At 36.5% G+C, this 19,733-nt stretch overlaps 1 protein-coding gene across 2 annotated transcripts in view; it reads right to left on the reverse strand.

The window, feature by feature from the left end:
• The window catches only part of ttc3 (tetratricopeptide repeat domain 3), a 42,336-nt gene that overhangs the window by 21,658 nt on the left and 945 nt on the right, over positions 1-19,733 (reverse strand). For both annotated transcript variants that reach the window (XM_023261873.3, XM_023261875.3), the window contains exons 2-17: positions 17,566-17,639; positions 17,446-17,479; positions 15,875-16,031; positions 15,710-15,791; positions 13,976-14,029; positions 12,290-12,422; positions 12,055-12,140; positions 11,577-11,671; positions 11,265-11,327; positions 9,022-9,076; positions 4,851-5,013; positions 4,588-4,615; positions 4,394-4,496; positions 3,450-3,480; positions 2,302-2,362; positions 59-146 (exon numbers count right to left, since the gene is read on the reverse strand). In XM_023261873.3, the coding sequence (XP_023117641.2) occupies positions 59-146; positions 2,302-2,362; positions 3,450-3,480; positions 4,394-4,496; positions 4,588-4,615; positions 4,851-5,013; positions 9,022-9,076; positions 11,265-11,327; positions 11,577-11,671; positions 12,055-12,140; positions 12,290-12,422; positions 13,976-14,029; positions 15,710-15,791; positions 15,875-16,031; positions 17,446-17,479; positions 17,566-17,628 (1,296 nt within the window). In that variant the 5' untranslated portion in view covers positions 17,629-17,639. The remainder of the gene's footprint in view (positions 1-58; positions 147-2,301; positions 2,363-3,449; positions 3,481-4,393; positions 4,497-4,587; positions 4,616-4,850; positions 5,014-9,021; positions 9,077-11,264; positions 11,328-11,576; positions 11,672-12,054; positions 12,141-12,289; positions 12,423-13,975; positions 14,030-15,709; positions 15,792-15,874; positions 16,032-17,445; positions 17,480-17,565; positions 17,640-19,733) is intronic.

Here is a 19,733-nt window from a genome sequence, read left to right on the forward strand (position 1 = left end):
AACCAGATAAACAAAATAAAAAGCAAACTAGTCTGAACATCACACTGATGAGCCTTACCTCCTCTTCAGTCGGACTGTTTCTGTTTCTTGGTTTCTTTTTCGCTGCGGTGTGGTTTTCTCCTTTACTGTTCTTTGAAGAAATGTCACTAGAAGCACATAATTCTCAGTCTTAAATGCAGTCAAATCATCCGTCACACTGCTACCTACTGGCCTTTCTTTTGATTTAAAAATGTTAAATCTCATTTAGTGCAAATTGTAAAAGGTGTCCCACAAGGTTCAATCATGGGGCCTCGTCTGTTCTCTCAGTAACTGGGTGAAATCATTATTTTTATATGTATATAGACATTATAATACAGGAGGTCCTCGGTTTACGACATCCTCAACCAAGGCATTTCGCCGTTACGTTAGAAATGGTTACGTGAAACTAGTTGACAAGTGGAGCGGACAAATATGACGTACGTCGGACAAATAAGACGGCTATGTTTCCATTCTCCAGTTGTACGCCACCTTGGATTGTGCTACATTCACTAACTTTTTGCCTTCATTACGGCTCCCAAACATAAGTCAGACTCTTCTGATCCTTCCAGGAAAAGGAAAGCCGTCTCCATGGAAGTGAAATTAGATAGGATAGAATGCTGGGAACAGGGCCAAACACCGACTAACATGGGTCAAGTTGTAAAAACAGGACAACATATTGTAGCGACCCTCTGTGATGAATGAGTGAGACTTTATCTGGTTCTCTGCTGGTTTATTGAACCTTCACACAGGCTACTGTGGGCCGTAGCCAACGCCAGAATAACTAGAAAAACCCCATAACTTAGCTCCAGAATTAGCCGCTGTTCCCAGCTCTCTCTACTGCTGACTCTCAGCCAATCAGAGGTGAGCTAACTAAACATGGCACGTTCACTGACATTAGGTAAATCTGGAACTGAACAATAAACATTGAAACCTCAACATCAACAACAATATCAGTCCATTACAATATTCTGTTATCTTCTAGTAAAATGATTCATACATGCATGAAAGTCATTGGAATTCATGACTTTTCGTGATGCACGTGTTGAAGAAATTTCACTCTTGGTCCTTCAAAGTTTGCTGTCGTGGTGTGTTTTGTTGGTATTTCCAGTAATACGGTGGATTTACCGACACAGGTAAGCTGACCTAGAGCGTTCTCAGGCTACACATTTCATAGGGATGTCAGAGGATGGATCAAAGTGTAGGAAGGGGGCTGTATGTAAATACCAAGGTGAATAGTGGCTAATTTGTGTGTGGTTGCTAATCAGTGACAGATGGTAAGACAACAGAAGTCTGGTAAACAGTTGCAAATAGCAAAGGTGTGACAAGAGAAGTCTGGTAAACAATTGCAAATAGCAAAGGTGTGACAAGAGAAGGTAAGAGAAGGAGAACTGGCAGACAGTAGCACATAATAAAAGATAAAAGAATTGTGGATAACCATGGGGAATGGAGTGACACGTGACGGTAAGTATCTGTAGCACGAAAGGTCTGGAATTTTCTTCATCACACGTAACACTTTTGTTTACATTTTTGCCAGAGTTCCGACTTATGGCGAAAATCGACTTACGTTGATCTGTAGGAACGTAACTCCGACTTAAATCGAGAACCCCCTTTTATGACTATTTTAGAACGAAAATCACCAGCACTAAAATTATTTGAATAAAAAACATATATATATAAAAATGAACCAGTTGTATTAATGAGGCTTTATTTAGTCATGCATAATATTTGTTTATTAACTGGTGAGAAATAACAGCAAAATGCACAGATTCTTGTTACCGATCCTGCTGATAGCTGGGACTATTTACCCCCTCCATATAATAATTAATATTAATAAATAATCCTTTCCTTTGTGTTATAAAAAGACACAGATTGAAGCAAGCTTTCCATCAGTGCTGGATTACCGTGAAACTATATGCATCTGTTTGTCACTCAGATTCATTATCAGTGATGATTACAAAACTCGCTAGGAGGATCTCCTTCTCTATATGGTGTGATAGAAACTTGCTATATTTACTCATTTATTTTTACGCGCTTATATTTCTCAAATAACTTGATTATGCTGCAAGAACCAACAGTTTTTAAGTTAACTAGCGACTGAATACATGGATTTATCTCCCAGCAGAGTAAAAATACATGATCAGCCTTAAATTCAGTCTTCAGTATCTGCTCACTTTCCATTTATAAAAGCGTTTTTTAAAACAACGACACTGAACAGCAGCAGCAAGTCTTTACAATATCAATAGACTGTAAATAAACATGAATATTAACGATATTTCCACCAACCTTTTTGATGGTTTAGTGTCTTTAGCGCTGCTCTCTTTCTGTGCATGTTTTTCATTTTTTCCTGCAGAGAGAAAATCAAAGTTTTCAATAATTACTTCAATTACTTTAAAAAAAACTTAATAAACAGAGAATAAAATGCTTAAAAATGTCACAAAATAGTGAGATGTGTCCCTTACAATTCCCAAAATCCAAAAGAGGGAGATTCATTCTTAATTTAAAAATACAAAATTAACTCTCTGGGAATTATAAAAAATAAATTTGAAAGAAAAGTACTGGACTCTTTCAAAGCAGTTTTATGTAAACAAACCTTCTGTTGTGTTGTGTGTCTTTATTAAACTATCCAGTTTAATCTGAGCTAGTCTGAGTGGTTCAATATAACAAATATGGGCTAAAAGATAATAAAACTAACTAAACAAGTTATCATTAAGCATTAAAAGCTCCATAGTGGAGTCACTGTTTTCATACTACTCCACAAATGTACTGGTGGCAGAAAAACACCAAGATGTTATTTGATTATTTTTGTTTAAACACGTGCAAAATGTACAAGTTAAAATACACAGAAACCAAAAAAGTGACAGAAATGCACAAAAACTTCCAAAGAGACCTAATCAGGGCACAATGCGATGTTCAAAACAAGAACATAAAGTGTGATTGTAGTAATGCAGATGTCCAAATATTTATTTAAAAAAAAAAAAAAAAAAAAAACATCTGAAATTATCAGTGACCCGGTGAGATTTAGTGACGTGTAGTTTAGCGACGTGTCAAAGAAACTTTAAAAAAATAGCCTTTGAATGTGTATCGTGTTTTTTTTAGACAATAAGTTTACACACAAAACTCCACAGAGCACCTTTAAGTCGAGCTACGTGTGTTATATGATATAAACGACATACTTTACACATTAATATGCAGCTGTGTTTATTGTGAAGAAGCAGGAAGAACAGATTTAGAATCATTTATGTAAGGACTCCGTTTTGAGCAAGTTAGCCAGTCTCATTTGTTGTTGTTTTCTTTTTTGTTGCTGCTCAAATGTTCAAAATAAACTTTCAAAAATCAAAACAAATAAAAATCTAAGGAGTCTGAGCCTCAAATGACAGCTTATAAATGTTGGTAAACACTTTGATAAGGATCTGACGAGTGGTAAAACTCACCTGAGTGCTTCTCTGTTTTACCCTCTGAGACCTGTCAACACACAAGTTAATCATCAACTCTGAGCTCCATCAAAACATCAACCAAAGGCACAGAAACAAAGTACACAAACACATCTGTCAGGGCCTTTTACACGTTACTGTAACCTGCAGCTGCTCACACTGACTAAAATAGAGCCACAACTAACGATATCTTTCATTATTGAGGTTATTCTTTTGTTTCTACAACAATTAAAAAGGGAAAATAAACCATTTTAATATCTCAGGGTCATCGGACAACGATGACATGTTAGAAGAAAAAGGAAACTGGAAACTGAAATTGAGAAATGGCACTATCATTATTAAAAGTGACGTTTAAATTACAAGAGAAGAAAATCTTAAATTAATGTTAAACACAAAAAGCAGAATATAAAACTGGACACTGAAATGTAAACGTGAAAACTGGAAGTCAAATTTTAAACACTAAAAATGAAAATATACATATTTATACATAAATGCTTCTATTTAAAAGCACAAAGAAATGCAAATTTTCTCCTTCTATGTTCATTTTCTTTTTTAATTATGCATTTAATTTCTTTTTACCAAATTTACTTGTCATTTACCCTTTTATTTCAGTTCTGGGTAAAGTTCTCCTCCACAGATTAGACTGAAAACTTGAGATTTTGTGAAATTGTGCCACACATAAAAAGTAACGAAAGTCCAAGGAGGTATCATTTATCAAATTTTTGTTCAACCAACGCCTACAGATTAAGTTGACAATCAGAAAAGACAAAAAAAAGCAAAAACTGTGGGGCTGGAAGAAGGAAAATGGTTTCAGTGACTGATGAAGTATGAAAATTGTTGCCAATTTTTAGCCTCTCAATTAACTAAATCTATTAAACATCTTAGATCTGGACAAAACAACTTAAAGATCTCATGTTTAACTGAAACAATAAACCGTCACTAACCTTTGAAGGTGAGCCCGTTGCTGGATTGTTCTTACTAACAGCTTTTACAGCTTTAGGTTGCGGTCGTTCCATCACTAAGCCGGCTTTAAAATGAGTGCCAGGGCTAAAATGAATAAAAACAGATTAAACAAGAGTTCATAGGTGGTAATTAATCATATTTTTGTAAATTTGTGTATGAGGCGGCACATATTTACTTTTTAATACAAGTTCTCTTTGCAAAACCTGTTGAAAACAAAACACAGAAATGTCAGTTTCAGGTTTGAAGAAGAACAAATTATAAAAGATTATTAATAAATAAGTTACTTCTATTCATGACAAGAAATAATTCAAGGGTACAGATGCTAAAATAAATCTTTTACATGTAAAAAAAAAAACATCGTCTCTACTTTTCTTGACCTTTTTTCACCTTTGAAGTCAGTTAAAAACGCACAGAAGAATCTAGTTTCAGTGTAAATACCTTTGCCTCCTGATAACTCGTCGAGGAATTTCTCGTGTTGCATCTCCAGGTCTTTCATTCCATCGCTCTCAGGATCGCACACTGTCTGGGCCAAACAGTTCCCTTCTAGAGCCATCCGAATCTCTCCCATTAAGAACAAGGCGTCGCAGTAACGATAGTGACCCTGGAAACAGATAGAAACAATTTTGGATGCGATATACTGAAAGTAAAAGATGATATAATTGTGTAAAATGCTGTTTAACTGAAGTAGAGAGCTAACACGTGTATGAACTACATAATAATGAAGGTTCTAGTAATCACTGATGTTCTGATGACAGCTGGAAGATCATAAAGTAAAACATGTATCTTTGGTGTAAAGACGAATCATATGCTTTTTAGAAAATTATATGTGGATAATTCACAACATAACGGTGTAAACTTAAAGCAATCTAACTTTTAAAAGAAGTGCATCAAAACCATGACAATACATAAAGGTAGAATATGTCTGAACATGTCCTCTGTAGGGTGGAACCTAACAATGAAATATAATAAGACAAGATTTGACTACTGGATTTAGAAAAGTTTAAAGGGCTCAAAACTGTCCATCAGAAAATGACCAACTCTCACAGCATAAAAGACGATGCACAGCTCAGTATCTTTGGTTTTTCTTGGGGGTTAAAATCACTGCTGAGAACTATTCCTGGATGTTCTGTCGACAGTAAATCCGGCTGCCCTCGAATTATGAGTTTTGTGTCATTTTTAAAGAGTTGTTTGTCTTTTTACACAAGTTTCGAGTCATTTAGGATGTTAGTTTTTATCTTTAATCAGTCTGGATATTCCACTTTTTATCTTGTTGGACTCATTTAGAGTCATTTTGCATCAATTTCATGTCATTTTGAAAAGAAATTTATAAGGTTTGACACAAGTGCAGTCAATTTAATTTTAGGTGAGTTTCCACTCATGTTAGATGAGATTTTGTCATTTTGAGCAATTTTTGGGCACATTTTCAGTCAATCTGGATGCATTTTAAGTCATTACGGACAGATTTTGGTGATTTCAGACAAGTTTCAAGTCAATTTGAACAAACTTCTGTCACGTTGGACACATTTTGAGTCAATCTGGAGAAGAGATTTCAATTTTAGCCAAGTTTCAAGTAATTTCTGATGAGTTTCTCTCATTCTGGCCAAATTTTGAGGAAAGTTTGGACCATTTTTGAGTCATTTTAGACCAGTTTTGCTTCAACTGAATAAAGGTTTTTAAAGACCTGACATACGTGGAGTCTGGTGATTTTTCTGGAAGATTTTTAAAGAAGCTTTTTAAACATTTGAACACAGACAAGTCTTAGACTCTGGCCCATGATTTGGGACTTCAAAGCATGATGTGACAAAAATAATGACTAAAACAAAGCATGAACCAGCAACAGGACGACATATCTTCAATTTCTTGCCTTCTCAGAGTCCTTTAATGCTGCTGTACCAATATTTATAGGCGTCTGTATTCAAGATTAATGCAAATTTGAGATGCTAATGCTATGAAGATAAGGTTCTGCTTATTTCAGCTACATCTAAAACTGTTATTTTGTAGAAATCATAGGACAAGTTACTGCTAAAATCTGAAAACGTACCAGGATTAAAGCAATAACATGAACACAGCAAGAGAAAATGCTGCAACAGGTTCACTGCAATGTGTGGGAAAAACAACCCCAAGACATATATATGGACACATTTAGCATTGGAGGATTGGACACAAGTTAAATTATAGACACCCAAAAGTCAGTAGTAAACTGTGTTATGAAGCACTTTGAATAAAATGGAGAAAACACCATCAGTTTATCTGAGCAGCTCAAAAACAGACATCCTGATCTGAGCACAGAATTCAATAGAAACAGGATGAAAAACGCAGATTTGCTGCTAAATATTAAAAGTACATAAACTTGCATGTCTTACATTTTTAGACCAGTGTTCATGGTGTCACCTTCTATTTTCTTTTTAGTCCACTTGTTCTTTCCCTTACTTGGATGTGGTATTTTATTATTCTATCTGGTGTTGTTGTGCTAATATATTTTGGGAATCTTTTACCACGTCTGTTGTTCAATGTTCTTCCTGAGTATCCTTCCTAATTTTTTGCCTTTTTTCCCAAAAAGCACTTTGTAGACTCTGTTTTTAAAAGGTGACCACAAATGTTCTCACAATATCAACGCTAACATGCCAATGTCACTAGATAAGAAGTTTGAGGATTAAAGTTATTTCAGTTCATCTAAAGTTCATCAAGAGCTGCAAGAAGTTTCACAAGAAAACATTCATGTGAAGACGACAAGACAATAGAGGACCAGCTCTGTAAACCAGGCATGTTGGGGCACAATGTTTAGCCAATGGATGTGGGATTTTTTTACAATGCAGATCAAATTTCAACGAACTTGCTGGCTGTTTGTCGGGTGAAGAGGCGTCAGACTGACTCAGGAGTGTCACTGAATAAACAGACTGAGGTGGAGCTTCAATCCCAGGATTAGTTACAAGTCTTCCCGTCTGACTCGGTGACAATGCTCTACAACTACATCAGTGTTCTGTGTTTTATACAATAACAGTCTGCTGCCTCGCGTGAAGGTTTGTCTCTTATCTACTGTTAGTTTGTGCTAAAAGATTAGCTTGACCTCAGTGCAGAGGAGTTCTTATCTTTTCTCTTGTGAATAAAAATGTTGAGAATCTGGTTTTAGAGAGGAAGGATGATAAGTCGACACAAAAAGGTCTGTGAAGCCACAGTTTGCAGAACAAAGAAAGCTCTATTAAAACATTTTGGCAAAACCAGGAAGATTGAACTCAAAACTGGCTTATCCTGCTGGGACAGCTAAATGAAAAAGTCTCTTCGTGGTTGGCCTGTAATCATACATCACATTTCAAAAGTTTAGGGTCATCTGGACAATTTCACACACTTTTATCCATGTGCTAACATAACTGCACTAGGGTTTTCTATTCATCAATGAGCCTTTCAACACCATTAGCTAACACAATGTAGCATTAGAACATAGGAGTGATGGTTGCTGGAAATGTTCCTCTGTACCTCTATGGAGATATTCCATTAAAAATCAACTGTTTCCAGCTAGAACACCCATCTACCACATTAACAATGTCTACACTGGATTTATTATTCATTTAATCTTATCTTCATTGAAAAAAATGCTTTTCTTTCAAAAATAAGGACATTTCTAAGTGGCCCTAAACTTTTGAACAGTAGTATAAATGAGTTTAAGTTGCTCTATGTTAGTTAAAGTTTCTCTATATTAGTTAAAGTTGCTCTAAAATGAGTTAAAATTGTTCTATACTATTTAAAGTTGATCTTTATTAAAGTTTCTCTAAAATAAGTTAAAATTGCTCTAAAGGAGTTAAAGTTGCTCTAAAATGAGTTTAAGTTGCTCTATACTAGCTAAAGTTGCTCTACATGAGGTAAAGTTGCTCTATATTAGTTAAAGTCGCTCAAAAATGACTTAAAGTTGTACTTAAATGAGTTAAAGATCTATCCTTCTATCTTGTCTTTCCTTCCCTCAACTTGGCCATTTTCTATCTTTGTAAATACTTTCTCTGCTTTCCTTTCTTTTAGTTTCTTCTCGTCTTTCCTCTCTTCTCCTCTTCTATTCTTCAGTTTCTCCTTTAATCTCCCCATTTTGTCCATTTTCACCTTTTATCTCAGTCTCACTCTGTTCTACTGTACAGTATATATATCTGTGTAGATTCTCATTCATCCAGGTCATGGTTATCCAAAGTTGTTTAAATCAATCCAACTGGACTTTAAGAAGGTTCCTTGAAGACATTTCACCTCTCATCCAAGAGGCTTCTTCAGTTCTGGTGGTGGTTGATGACCACAGCAGCAGAATGACTCAGGTGAGGTGACTCATGCTAACGACCACCATTAGCATACGAGGGCTCGGTGAAACTCGCATTTCAACGACCCCCTTTGTCACTCCCTGGCTCCCAACGACCATCGTTGAGGAGCCAGACGGGCCTTGGCAATGGTCGTCAGAATGTGAATAACACTGACCACACCTCACAGAGGTTATAAGCTGAGGCAACATCAACCACCACCAGAACTGAAGAAGCCTCTTGGATGAGAGGTGAAATGTCTTCAAGGAACCTTTTTAAAGTCCAGTTGGATTGATTTAAACAACTTTAGATACAGTATATATACCAGAGTCTCGTACCTTTGCCCAGAGTGGTTTAATCAGAATAGCACGTTTCCCATCACCAACTGCTTTTCTGCAAAATAGAAAAAAAATATGTGGGTCAAAACATTTCTTTAACAAACACCAGCAGAGTTCTTGCCACAGCTTATCTGCAATGTGAAACTCGTAATGACAAACATGATGAGTCAATGAAGAAAGACAAAATGTCACACAAGAGCGGAAATTAGTTTCCATTCTCTAGACTATTAGACAAAGATAAACATCTAAATATGTTCTACATGCACAGGCAAATGGGTTAGTTAGTTAGCGAGGTTTTATATGCAGAAACGGGACACGTAGATTAATAAATTGCTTTAATCTCATCATGATTTTCACATCAATGCACGTTATGTACTACACAACTACTGCAGATTTTGTTACACTGTTCTATGTGTGATTACGTGTCTACCATGTTAATTACCACTTGCCCTGTATTATTATTTACATGTATGTATCACAGTTATTTATGTTCTATACCATGTAGAATAGTCACCTATACTATACTATATATAATTAGCATAATAACGGATCATTCAGGACTCCTGTACATTAACCAGGAGGTCCTCGGTTTACGACATCTTCGCCTTTATGTCGGAACTGATTATGAGCCGGTCCTCGGTTTAACATTTCGTCATTACGTTGGAACCGATTCAGTGGAACTAGTTGGCAAGCAGAGCGGATGAATATGTCATCACGCGGCGCCATAAGACGGCTTTGTCTACATCTGCCGCCACATTGGCTTATGCTACATTCATTAACTTCATTATGGCTCCCAAGCGCAAGTCAGACTCTTGGAAGAAAAGGAAAGCCATCTCCATGGAAGTGAAGCTGGATGTAATAAAACGCTGGGAACAGGGCCAAACCCAGATGAACATCGGCCAGCTGCTTGGACTGAAGCCACATGTCCACTAGATGCATTTTTCCCGCATGTAAACGCATCGCATCTGAAAATTGCACGCATGCTGGGCGGTCACTAGTGGACCACAACAGTGTCATATGACCGTGCTTTTAGGTTGACGGTCCGGCAGACATGTCGGATAAACATAGTGGCTCGGCTGCCAACTTTCCCTTTTATTTCGAAAACACTTCAGCAAAAAGTATTTCTGAAAGCATTTGAGGCGAGAAATAAGCTGTGCGACTCATCTGCAGGACTGTCCAGCTGAAAGCTCGGTCAAGTGACCACGTAGCGGCCTGCTGTTGCTCAGTGCTGTCATGTGACCATGTTGTGGCCGCTAGGGACTGCCCACCATGCATGCGATTTTCAGATGTAGCGCATCTTGTACATGTGGGAAAAATGATTCTAGTTGACGCACCTTAAATCGCATGACAGTCTCGACAATCATTGGTGATAAAAAGCAGAGACTTGAACATGTGAAAGGATCTGAACCTATGGAAACAACCGTGATTACAAAGCAGCATAGTGGTCTCATTATGGAGATGAAAGATTATTGCTGCTTATGGCGTATCCCGATGAGCCTTATGGTGATGCACGTAACGGCTTTCTTTACATTTTCGCCGGTATTTTCCTACTGAGTTGTGTTTCAGTGTGAGCTAATGACTGCCTGTCGTTACTGTAGTTGTACAAATATGTAAACTGATCGATATTGTGATGCAAGTAACGGCTTTGTTTACATTTTGACCGGAGTTTCCACTTATGGCGAAAATCGACTTGCGTCACACCGTAGCAACGGAACTCTGTTGTAAATCGAGGACCCCCTGTAGTGGGCATAATAACAGATTACTGCAGTAATTTCACCCCAGTAGCGAGTTTGATTGTGTCTGGTGTATGCCTGTGTTTTTTAGTTTAGTCTTTTTTAATTTACCTAATACTTATTTTTAATTTTTTATAGTATTAACATTTTTATTTCTGCACTGTGAAATGTCATTTAGTTTAACTGTGTACATCGCTGCATGACAATAAAGCTAAAGTTGATTTTACAAATATGTAATGAATACAGGCCTCAGACTTTTAATTTAAAAAAAAAAAAAAAAAAACATTAAATGTGTTCCCCTCTAGCACGAGTAATTTATAGGTAAAATTATTTGCTTTATTAAACAAACTCTTTAGTGACACTTTCCACGTTGGACATCATTACATCTGAATATTAAACTCATTTAAATGTTTTGATCAATTTAAGTTTAACAGCTTTACCACTAATTATTTGTAATTCTGCTATTTGTAGATCAATAACATAAACAATAATATAATAAATGGTACTTACAGATAGTTTTTAGACCGGATATAGCACAGGGCTCGGTTACCATACAGTAAGTGGTTGTCAGGGCTGGAAAGAAAACACATTAACTTCAGTTATAAAAGTCCACAGATTTACCTGTTTATTAGGTAAAAATAGAACACAATAAACCTCCAGTGAATCTTCTAAAACAAGCTTTTTTACAGCCTCAACAAATATGAAAATACTTCTGTGTCATGAATAAACTGGTTACTCAAACTGGACACAAATATGCAACAAAACATAAATACAAACCCAAAATTAAGACACTTTTAGAGGTAGTATTGCAGTGTTACTCACTAAAATTTGATGGCTTTGGAATAAAACTTCACAGCTTCTTCATACTCTTGTTTCTGAAAGCTCTCATTTCCTTTCCTCTTCATCTCATTACTTTTCTGAAAGAGGAACAGAACAAACCACAATGTTTATTTCCGCCGTTATTAGGCAGACGTTTAGAAGAAAGCAAATTCACCTGCAGATGAGCTGATTAAAAAAAAAAAACAAAAAAAAACGATTGTTGAAGTGCCCTCTCATAGCTAAAACACTCCACAGTCAGAAATAACATCTGTAATTTGTTTTACAGATGTTAAATGTCGACACAATTAAGAGTTACTCGATCTATCAGGAAGTTCAGATCCTTGCCGATAATTTCTCAGTAAACAAACAGCAAATAAGCAAAAAAAGGAGCTCATTTACACAAACATTTACAGTAAAATGTAGATATAATGGAGATATAATGGAGATATATTGGAGAGGAGTTGATGTTTCTGAGTCCTACCTCTACTTGGTAGTCCGCCAGTTTACAGAACAGTGCCTTCATCGTCTTGTCGTAGCTACCGCCCATTTCCTGAACAAACTTAGCGACTGAAAGGAAAAGAAACGATGAGCGTGAGAGCATCACCATTAAAACCAGAAGGAAACACGTTCTGCAGGCTTTAGATACTTTCTGAAACAGCTCTGAGATTCACCGAGGTGTGCTGTGAGTTCATAGAAGCAGAGCGACTCTAACTTACACTCTGTGAAGATCAGGTGGAGGGCCGTGAAGCAGGTGTGTCCGTGACCCAACTCCAGCAGTCGTTGGCGGATAGCAGGTTCTCCCGTTCCATCCAACCATTTCAACGCATCTTCCAAAACCTCCGGAGAACGCTGGAGGAACAAAATCACTTTAAGCTATCTGTCCTGACACACACAGACTCGTTCACCTGGACGACACTCCTCACATTTTAGATTTGATTTTATTAGGGCTGGGATGTTAATTTCAATCAATTAATTACAAAAAAATAATGCATTTAATCACACCTTTCTCAGTTCCCTAATTTCTGGCTCAAAAACGTTCATCACGTCTTCTTGCAGTTTCCTAAATAAGTTTATTTCTCACAAAAAGTTCTGAAACTTGTGCAGAATTTAAGATCTACAAAAGACAAATATTTAAGTTATATCACAACGTATGAAAACCAAAAATCCTAGACTGGATTATATATTTAAATGTGCTTATATATCTAGTCTCTTAGTGCAATATTGATATCGATATTTGATGAACATATCATCCAGCTGGTGTTCAGAATGTAGAATTATCAAAGGAATAGTTATTTAGAATGCTTGAACATGAGGAGTTTAGCTTGGCTTCACTAATTTGTGGCACACCGGTAACTCTGATGAAAATTCCAGCCCAGTAGGTGGCGCTAATGAACCTAAAGTCTGTCTTAAAGCCGTGAAGAAGAAGCACAGGATGAACTGAATGACATCAAGAAAGTTTGGTGAACAGTGAAGGAAGACGAGACGCATTGAGCTTGTTGGGCAGAAAGTTTCCTTTTAAAAATCTTCTCGATGGCCGCTTGGATAAAAGTCTGGTTGTGTGCAAATTTTGCAACACAGAGTTTTCTGATCACTTCAATGCAAAACATGTTACCATTAGCACCAGAGCTAATGTAACGCTAACTTTGTGTGTACAAATGGTATTTTCAAACGTCATGGAAATAAATGACTTAATAAAAAATGAAATAAAACTAATTTAAAAAATGGCAAGAGAATAAATGTATATAAAAACTCAGTTACATCCCCATTTGGCAGATACTAATCTATTTAAATTGAAAGCTCGCTACATGTATTTTATAAAATAAAAGGCAAATCACTCCACAGATAAATAAACTGAATTTCACCAAAGTTTTTGAAAGTGTAACGGAAAATAATCATTATTCGGGCTGCATTTAAATAGTGAAACTGTAAAAGACAGACCACATTTTAGTTGTTCACGCTTTTTGTGTTATTTTAACTTTCAATTATGCTACAAAAAATGACTAAAGTTATTACCAAAAATAAGGGCGTATTTCCAAAATAAAACAAACAAATCGGTAAGAAAGCATTTCGACAGCTGTAAACCGAGATCCCATCTCACCTGGAATTGATTTGACGGTTTCATTAGTAGTTTACAGACAGTTTTTTTTTTAATGTGTTTTATTTAATTTAATCTGACTTGAGGTTTAATTCCTCTATTTCTGCCACTTATTGATGACATCATCATGTTTTACTGCCACCCCTAAAGCACTTTGAGCTGTGCTGAATGTATAAATAGTGCCACACAAATAAAGTTCATCGTCATTATAATATTATTAGGCTATTAAAGACCACTGTTTTCGTACCTTTATTCTTATTGCCTGACTACCCGATGCATGTTTAGAACTAATTTCTCTCAGACTTACCAGGTTAAACATGTTGCTTATTATGAGAACGTGTCTTGGTTGGTTCTTTAAGATCTGGAAAAGAGAACAAGCAGTTTAGAACAAAACCGAAGCAGTAACAAAATGTAAAATACTCTCTTCAGTCTTCTGTAAGTTTTCCCATATTACTAAACCCGACACACAACCAGTGAAACAGGCCAGATTAACCCCCCAGCCAGAGTATATCCCGGGGTATATACTGGCCTAGACAAGTTTGTACCTGTTGACACATAAAGATTAAGCATGGGAAACTCTCAACTGTTAGGTTATTTAAAAATTGATTGATTGATTTAGGTTTGTTTTTTTTTTTTTTTACAAAGAGGTATGCTCAGCAAACAAATCATTCTGAAAGAACATAAATAGGATGGTCTGAAGCTAATTACAATGAAAAAAGTTCAAATCAAAGGAAAAACTGAACTGAAAACCAAGAAAAATTTAAGCAAAACATTATGAACGAACGTCCACATTGGCTGTTGTTGCTTTCAGTTGTTTCTTTATAACAGATTTCAGTATAATTTGTCTTTGTATTGTCTTTGATTTGTGCTTAAACTAAGATTAACTTGATCTGTGTGTAACAGGCCAGATTAAACCTCCAGCAGAAGTATACTGTAGCTTAGCCCAGTTTATACCGCGGGGGCTGAAACAGCCCAGAATACACCCTTCCAGACTGAAATACATCCCCTGTAATATGAGATTACATCAATCAAATTAATTTAATCGTAATTTAGGTACAAATCAATGAAATTAAATCAAACATTTTAGGCAAGATCGGGCTGCACGGTAGTTAGCATCGTCGCCTTGCAGCTAGAAGATCCCTGGTTCGCGTCCTGGCCTTCCTGGGATCTTTCTGTATGGAGTTTGGATGTTCTCCCTGTGCATGCATAGGTTTTCTCCGGCTTTTTCCCACAGTCCAAAAACATGCTGAGGTTAATTGGTAGCTATGAATAGTCCGTAGGTGTGAGTGTGATTGTTTCTCCAGCCCTCCCACTATGACCCTCATGAGGATTAGGTGGTGTACAGATGATGGATGGATGGATTTTAGGCAAAATATACTATGAGATATTATCCTGATGTAATGGTTCATTGATGGAACACAAATCAAGCTAGAGCTGCAACTATCGATGAACCGTCTTAGCCCGTTACATCATCAAAAGCGGAAGTGAGCATGCTATGCAACAGAATAACCGTCCGGTTTGATGATGTAACCTTCTTAGATGATTCCTCGTTAGATGCAGCCTGAAATCAAGCCTATCATAATTTAAGCACAATACAAAAGTAATATAAGTAGATATTATAACTGAAATCAGTTAAACAACAGCCAGTGTTGATCTTCTTTGATAATGTTTTGCTTAAAATTTTCTTGGCTTACAATTCAGTTTTTGCTTTGATTTGAGCTTTTTTCATTGTAATTAGCTCAAGATCCTTCTATTTATGTTCTTTCATAATGATTTGATTGCTCAGCATATCTTTACCGCACAGTAATAACTGATCTGTATATCAGCCTATTTGTTTACTTTGCTGACTTTTTAAAATTCTTTACTGATCTGACATCCTAGAAATTTCCTGCTACTTCAATTTCTCTCTAAAAATGTTGCTGTCTCAGCGTTGACTTTGCCTCTTTCACTCGTTCACCGTATCTAACCGTCAACTAGCCTGAACAATATAACGGGGCGTGACTACGTCCTGGTGAGAAATAAAGCTGCTAGTTCTACTTACAGTTCCCTTCTCCAACGCTCTGATGATCGCTTCCACGGATTCTATTTTCCGCAGCTGCTTCAGACTTAGATCCTCGTTGTCCCTGCAGAGACAATATGACAAACTCAGTGTCAACATTGAGGGTTTAAAGTGTTTTTAACTGCTTGGGATTAAAAAGTGTCTTACTTTGGGTTGACGAGGCCTATCTCTAGAGCCCAGGCAGCAATGGGGGAATCCTCGCGCTGCAGCATAATAGGAAGCCAGAAAGAGCAGATTTTCATCCGCTGAGCAGCATCTCTTTTGGTTGCAAGAGGGAGGTTGCTCCATTTTTCAAAAATCGCCTCTAAAAAAATGGAAAAACAAGCATAAAACACATTTAAAAAACAATGTTGAATGTGAACTAACAGCAGACATGAGATACTAAAAGATAACTTAAAATTTTACATTAATACAGAGGGTCCAAGTTCTGTTCGTACAGTTTGATGTAAGTCAATTTTCGCTGCAGGTAAATGTAAACAAAGCAGTTCCGTGCATCACGATATCCATCAGTTCTTCATAAAGTCATGAATACCAACGACTTTCATGTATGTATGAATCATTTTACTAGAAGATAACAGAATATTGTAATGGACTGATATTGTTGTTGATGTTGATGTTTCAGTGTTCATTGTTCAGTTCCAGATTTCCCTAATGTCAGTGAACGTGCCATGTTTAGTTAGCTCACCTCTGATTGGCTGAGAGTCAGCAGTAGAGAGAGCTGGGAACGGCGGCTAATTCTGGAGCTAAGTTATGGGGTTTTTCTAGTTATTCTGGATTCAATAAACCAGCAGAGAAGCAGATAAAGTCTCACTCATTCATCACAGAGGGTCACTACAATATGTTGACCTGTTTTTACAACTTGACCCATGTTGGTTGGTGTTTCTTCCTGTTCCCAGCATTTATTCTGTCTAATTTCACTTCCATGGAGACGGCTTTCCTTTTCTTCCAAGCATCAGAAGAGTCTGACTTACACTGGGAGCCATAATGAAGGACAAAAAGTTAGTGAATGTAGCACAATCTAAGGTGACATACAACCAGAGAATGGAAACAAAGCCATCTGATAGCGCCATGTGACGACGTATTCATCCACTCTGCTCGTCAACTAGTTCCACGTAACCAGTTCAGACACAACGACAAAACGCCGAAGGTCGATGACGTCATAAACCGAGGACCCACTTATTTTATTAACATAATTACTGGATTGTGGTGTGAAATCCAGCTGTGTAGAATATTCACTGTTTATTTAAAGCTCAGCTTGTCTGCCTTTAACACATTTATAGTCACTACTTGAAATATCTCTGCATCACTCTGAAGTTCTTTTATTTGATTCACTCTCAAACATCTGAACTGCAGCTGCTTTCTTTCATTTTAAATGCAAACCCGACACTTCCTGCTGCTGCTGCTGCTTCACATTAAAAGCTTCCCATCAGTAAAGGCTTTTATTGTGATTGAATTACAGAAGTGAGAAGTCATTCGAGCAGTGGCTGACTGTTTCGTTCTACGCTTTCAGATCAGTTGCAAATTCACGCGGGTGTAGAAAAAGTGCAACATGCAAATTAAGCTGAGATATTACTAGTATCAGAGTCGAGGTTCCTCTAACTTAGATGTCAGCTGATTACAGATCCCTTTACACACTCGCATTAACATTTCAATAAATAAATGAAAATTAAAGCTACCACAATAACTATAACAACATAAATGACTTAAATGCTCCTTACCTGAAGGTCGAAACGTGACAACTGTATCATGTTTCTGTGGCCAAAAGAAAAAGAAAACTGTTAATAAGTGACATTTTAAAAACAAATAATCTTACTTTGATTCAGTGGCTAATAACTCACCGTTATTCTCCAACGTTTCCGGTCAGAACCTTTCCGGTCAGAATCAGAGTCTGAATCCGACATTTTGCCCAACTCTGCAAAAGGAAAAATATTTGCATTTGCATTCAGTACACTTTACAAAAAAGCTCTCGCAGGCTTCCGCTGATTTGAATTCATTTTACTGAAAGAAAATCAGCTTATGTATCTATTTCAGCAAACACTACTAGTTTTATTACAGTGACTTTACTGTTGTTGTATTATTTTACAGCACTACAATTACATAACTGACAACAGAAGCAGAACTCTGTTATGGATCAGCAGGTCTCAAGTGTCAGGAACTTAATATTCACAGCAGGCAGATGGATTAATGTCGAAACATCCTCTGTATTCATGTTTAAAACACACACATCACCAGTCAAAAGTTTGGACACACCTTCTCATTCAATACTGAAGACATCAAAACTAAATCTAAAACACATATGGAATTATGTTCTACACAAAAAAGCTTTAATAGTCAATATTAATCTACAATGTAGAAAATAATAAAAATAAATAAAAAGCACTGAATGAGAAGGCGTGTCCAGACTTTCGACTGGTAAACAAAAGCATTTCAGTCAGTTTTGTGCTATTCTGAATTTTGACACCGAAATTTGAGTTTTTATGGCAAATGTCTATCAATCAAAGTGTATTTCTATAGTCCTTTACAACAGCCCAAAGGGTGACCAAAGTGCTTCCCAATAAAAAAAAAAAAAAAAAACAAGAAAATAATTCAAAAACAAGAAAATAACTTAAAGCAGGACAAACAATCACACTCACATTCAACACCTACGGGCAAATTTAGAATAATCAATTAACCTCAGCACATTTTTGGATTGTGGGAGGAAACCCACACATGAACAGGGAGAACATGCAAACTCCATGCAGAAAGATCCCAGGAAGGCCGGGACGCGAACTGGGGATCCTCTAGCTACAAGGCAAGAAGTGCTAACCACCACACCACTGTGCAGCCCATAAATTACACAATAAAACAATAAAATAAACAGCAATAAAACAGCACTAAAATATGAATGCATAAATTCCAGATGTTGTTGAACAATTATTTCATAGATTATTGAAACAGCAAGATGGAATACTGCAGCTGTTTAGGTGTAAATCAAACGCACAAATTGCCAGTCCAACTAAAATCATACTGGAATCATATAATCAGGCAAAATAATTGCAGTATTATTTCCTTTTTTTTGCATAATGTCAAATATCAATAAACAGTCAACACCTTGTCTACATTATTAATCTCATTTTATTGTTGGCAAAATCACCCATACACCAGCAGGCCAATGTAAGTTTTGCACATTTTTTATTCTACCAGCTTGCAAACAGTTCTCTAAAAGCTTGTAAAATGCTTCATTTAATACGAGGCCTGGATGACGACATAATACCAGTATGCACCAGCGATAGACACTTTATCAATAAGAAAACAGTTCACTACAATAATCGACAGTTTCACTTAAGTGCATTAGATGCCAACCACCGTGAGAGCACAGAACAAAAACACAAAGTTCAGCTGCACTAACAAACCACAAGCGTACTTCCTCTCTGGGTCATAAACAGCGTATCACATATCCCTACATAATGGAGCCCCTTTCCTAATGAGTTTCAAGGTGATATTACACCTTATTCACTTCTATTTCTGTGTATAAAAGTATTTATTTATTGCTAAATTAAATGGACTCAAGAAAACTATCATTTGACCAGTCACACTGTGCAGGAAATCTTTAGCGAAATTATTTGATGTGTACATAAGCATGTGTGTATTCTGTCTGTGTGTATGGTATTATTATTTATTCTTTTATTTATATGTGTATTTATATAGAGAGATAGTTTTTAGAGACCCGTTTTACTCATGTTTTGAATTCAGTTGTATTACGTAATGACAATAAAGGAATCTGAATCTGAATTTGTGTGTATTTTGTAAAATTATTACCTGCTAAACTGATTGAGAAATGCTTACATGGCTGAATTGAAAACGCTGCTGATCTTTATGAAAACTGGGTGAATAAAAACAATAATTAACTATACTGACTGTAGTAAGTATTTTATCCTGATGTAATGTTCAGATATATATCACCCAGCCCTTTTTATTCTACTCTTGTAAACTGGAATGTTATTATATTGTATTATTTCTGTCTCAA

Source organism: Amphiprion ocellaris, chromosome 14 (assembly GCF_022539595.1).
Source record: "Amphiprion ocellaris isolate individual 3 ecotype Okinawa chromosome 14, ASM2253959v1, whole genome shotgun sequence".
Lineage (NCBI taxonomy): Eukaryota > Metazoa > Chordata > Actinopteri > Pomacentridae > Amphiprion > Amphiprion ocellaris.